The following is a 3,890-nucleotide window of genomic DNA, read 5'->3' on the forward strand; positions in this document are numbered from 1 at the left end:
CCTGAGAATTTCACTTCAGCACTGCGCCTCCTCTGAGTCTGGATATGATATTCTCTTTACTCCTACTTGTAGAATTTCCACTCAGCCAGCCCTCCTGTGGTTCTGGATGTTGTCCGTTCCCTTTTTCAGGCTTAATTTGAATTGGTTGTTTAAGGCAGCAATCTCCGGCGTTAACCTATGCCGCCATCTCCGGTTCTCCCCAATACTAAGAATTCTTAACTGGTAATGAGTACAATGACACACGTCATAGACAATCATCCACATCCAATTAGAAAATGACTAGTAGTCCAGTGTCCAAAAAAAACCCCAAAAAACAAGTTGACTCTTCAGAGCAGTTATAGACTATCCATTTTGTGTTAAAAAACAAGCCCTGTCCAGTGTTTCTCAGAGTGTTGGCATGCACACCGAAGGGTCACGGGTTCAGTTCTGGTCAAGGGCAAGGAGCTGGGTTACAGGTTTAATCTCCAACCCTGGTAGGGGAATGTGTAGGAGGCAACCAATCGATGCGTATCTCTCACATCAATGTCTGTCTCTTGTCTCTCTTCTTTCCTCCCCTCCACTCTCTCTAAAAATCAATGGGAAAATATCTTCAGTGAGGATTAATAAAAAAAGCCAAATCTTTATTTTTCAAGTATCACAAAAACTTAATTACAAATGAAAACAGATTACTTCCCAACCCAGGCTGGAGAACCAAATGATCCTGTTTGCCTGCCTGCCTGTCTCTCACATGCACACAAGTATCCATGTTTAAGCATGTACATGTGTGTGCATTCAGGCACATACATACACAATATGGAAACAATAAAGTTGAAAATCTGACTCTATATTGCCTAAAAGTTTTAGAATACTCTATCAATTTTTATTTCTCTTCCCAATTCCTAATTTTCCCAACCTAATCTTGAGAAACAGAAACTTACCAATATCACTGGCAAATTCGTAGACATGGGGTTTTTGTAGCAGCCCTAACTGGCACATACAGGTAAGGGCATTAAGAGCTTTCACAATAACAAATTCCTCAGCATCACTAAGACCTTGTTGCAGCAGGGGTTTGAGAATTGAGGAGCTCTGCCAGCCAACATAGGCAGCAACACCTGAAAAAGAGAAGCAACATTACATGATTACGTGTTCTATACCTGGAAGTATAAATGCCATTAAGTAAAACAATAAAATTAATCGAAAACCAACTATATTGAGCAACAATCAGGGAGATGACATTGCACTTCCTACCCAGCACAATAAATGAAAAGACCCACAAAAAAATAAATGACTAAGAAATTATGGAACACCAAGGGGGTGGAGGGGTGGGGGGAGAGGTCCCAGGAACTTATAAAAATAAAAATATAGGTCCCCTAAAAACAAAGAATGATTGGCTTTATTGGCTTTAGATTATCTTCAGCAATAAAACAGAGTCTAGAATACAACAACGCAAGCAATTTCACAGGTTCTCAGAGGTAGGAAATAACCTTTTCTCCAAAACATTATACGGCAGCATTTGCAGAAACATTAATACTATTGCCATATGAGTTTCTTTGCTTTTTTTATTATTTAGGAAAATACACCCAAAAGCAAATATTTTAGCAGTTACTTTCCCAGATTTTAAGGTAACAAAATCTAAATCCTACAGCTTTCCGCTACTACATGAGAAAATTTGAATATCAGCAAAGCTTTCCAAAGTGTAAAAGAGTCTTTAAACCTTTTGAGTTAAACAACAAGCTGTTATAATCGTGTCCAAAATGATATAAAGAGGGTTAGTGGGTAATTATAAAACATGGCTTTAGCATATAACATTTCATAACTGACCAAACCTAAATTTTCCTTCTAATTAGATTGATTTCCAATCATAATTACACTTTAACAATTATTTTCTGATTGTAAAAGTTATGTTCACTATAAAAAAATTTGACAAATATGGAAAATATAAAGAAACAATCATCTACAATCCCAGTCCTACATATTACCACTGTTCACACCTTAGTATATATATTTGTCTTTTGTATAAATACATATGATTTACTGTTGTTATCTTTATACAACTGGAATCATACTTTAAATAGATCTACACTATAATTCAGTCACTCTAATAGTATTTCATGATACTTTTCCCAGGCATTAAATATCATTTTAAAACAGTTTGTAATGACCACATAGTATTCCTTGATATGGATGTATCACAGTTTAACCAATCCCTTGACCAACTAAGATATTCTTATCATCCAAAAGCAGCAGGCAGACAGACAGAAATACCAGGAACTCAATTCATTATTAATAAAATTTAATAGTAATGTCCCCTCTCAAATTGCATGTATTTTTTTGAGAATTCAAAACCTTAAAGAGAAATTTAAAAAACAACATACCAACTATACTGTCAAAAAAAGCTCCACGCAGATGCCAATCATTCTTATCATTCAGGAAAGTAATCATGTGGGACAATAAAACATCATTGGCTTTTTGACGTCCAAAAAATACACACAGCCGAGTTATTCCATTTTCCATTAAGGTTTGTTTCACAATATTTTCAGGGTCACTTAGCAAAGTGACAACTTTCTGCTGGACCATTTCATGCAAGGCTTGGAGCTCTAAAAAAAAAAAAAAAAAAAAGTAAAACTAGAATCTGTTCTTTTTCCTTATACTAATAGACCCAGTCTTCCTTTTTACTCCTCAGAGAAATGGATTACAGAAGCCACCACAGAAAGTCTATAATCACTAAGTTTTTCCACTATTTAGAACTCTGAAGGTTGGTGGAAAGCTGAAATATAAAACTGAAGAACATCCTAATAAGCTTCACAAGCTTGGCTACTATCTCGCTAATTAAACAGCTCTATTTATGAGGCTTAAGGAGAAAAGTATGGGAGCACCAGAAAGGAGACCAAACTGCTCCAATAAGATCAATGTAATCAAGGACTTGAAAACACTAGACTGGTTTAGGATATAATCTGATGATGCAGGGCACGCATTCTTAAAGGCTGGATGAAACTTCAGAAACATACTGCAAGTCCTGTCAAACATACAGCAACTCCTATCCACCCTCCCCTTACTTACTTGTCTGTCTTTCCCTTACTAAAATGTAAACGTAAGAGCAAAGATCTTGTCTCTTAGGCACCACTGTATCTCTAGTGCTTACAGCAGGTACAAAATTGCCTGATGCAGAGCTATCTTTGACAATTATCTGTTGCAGAAGCCACTCCTGGTGCATCCACTGTCAAGGAAAATGGACGTCTGTATAATGTTCACATTAAGAAAAACTTCAGGTTAACTCCCCAAAAGTTTTAACACCTAAATTCGTTACATAAGAAGATCCAATTACATGTTTATAGACATTGAACAGTATTATTTTCTAGTTCCAAGGAAAAAGTGAAGATTTCCTTTCTGACACATTCTTCTGTAAGTTCAAAATTATTTATCTTGAACTCCATATAATTACGCTGTCTTAAAAATAATGCTACTTTCTACAATAGAGCTATTGCAGTTATCTATAACATAAAAATCTGAAAACTACACTTCTCTAGTTTTTCTCAACTAGAAACATCTTAGAACAGACCTAACCATATTATTTCACTTCTAAATATCTAACTCAATAAGCATTAACTACAAGTCTGTTAAGAATTGTACGAATGTAAAGAAACTAAGGCCCAGCCACTGTGGCTCATTGGTTGAGTGTTGACATATGAACAACGAATGAACAAAGAGGTTCGATTCCCTGCTGGGCATATGCCCAGGTGGGGGCTCAATCCCCAGTAAGGGGCATGTGGAAGACAGCCAATCAATGATTCTCTCTCATCATTGATGTTTCTCTCTCTCTCTCCCTTTCCCTTTCTCTTAAAAATAAAAAGAACTCTGACCTCAAAGAGTTTATCATATCTGTCCTTTTACAGTAAAATGTGTGGGTTTTA

General features: G+C 36.2%; 1 protein-coding gene across 1 annotated transcript in view; it reads right to left on the bottom strand.

Annotated features, from left to right (window-relative positions):
- Positions 1–3,890, bottom strand: part of PIK3R4 (phosphoinositide-3-kinase regulatory subunit 4) — a 50,085-nt gene that overhangs the window by 36,131 nt on the left and 10,064 nt on the right. The window contains exons 5-6 of the mRNA XM_015568068.1: positions 2,355–2,576; positions 918–1,091 (exon numbers count right to left, since the gene is read on the bottom strand). Of these exons, the coding sequence (XP_015423554.1) occupies positions 918–1,091; positions 2,355–2,576 (396 nt within the window). The remainder of the gene's footprint in view (positions 1–917; positions 1,092–2,354; positions 2,577–3,890) is intronic.

This window comes from Myotis davidii, unplaced genomic scaffold, assembly GCF_000327345.1.
Source record: "Myotis davidii unplaced genomic scaffold, ASM32734v1 scaffold962, whole genome shotgun sequence".
NCBI classification, from domain to species: Eukaryota; Metazoa; Chordata; class Mammalia; order Chiroptera; family Vespertilionidae; genus Myotis; species Myotis davidii.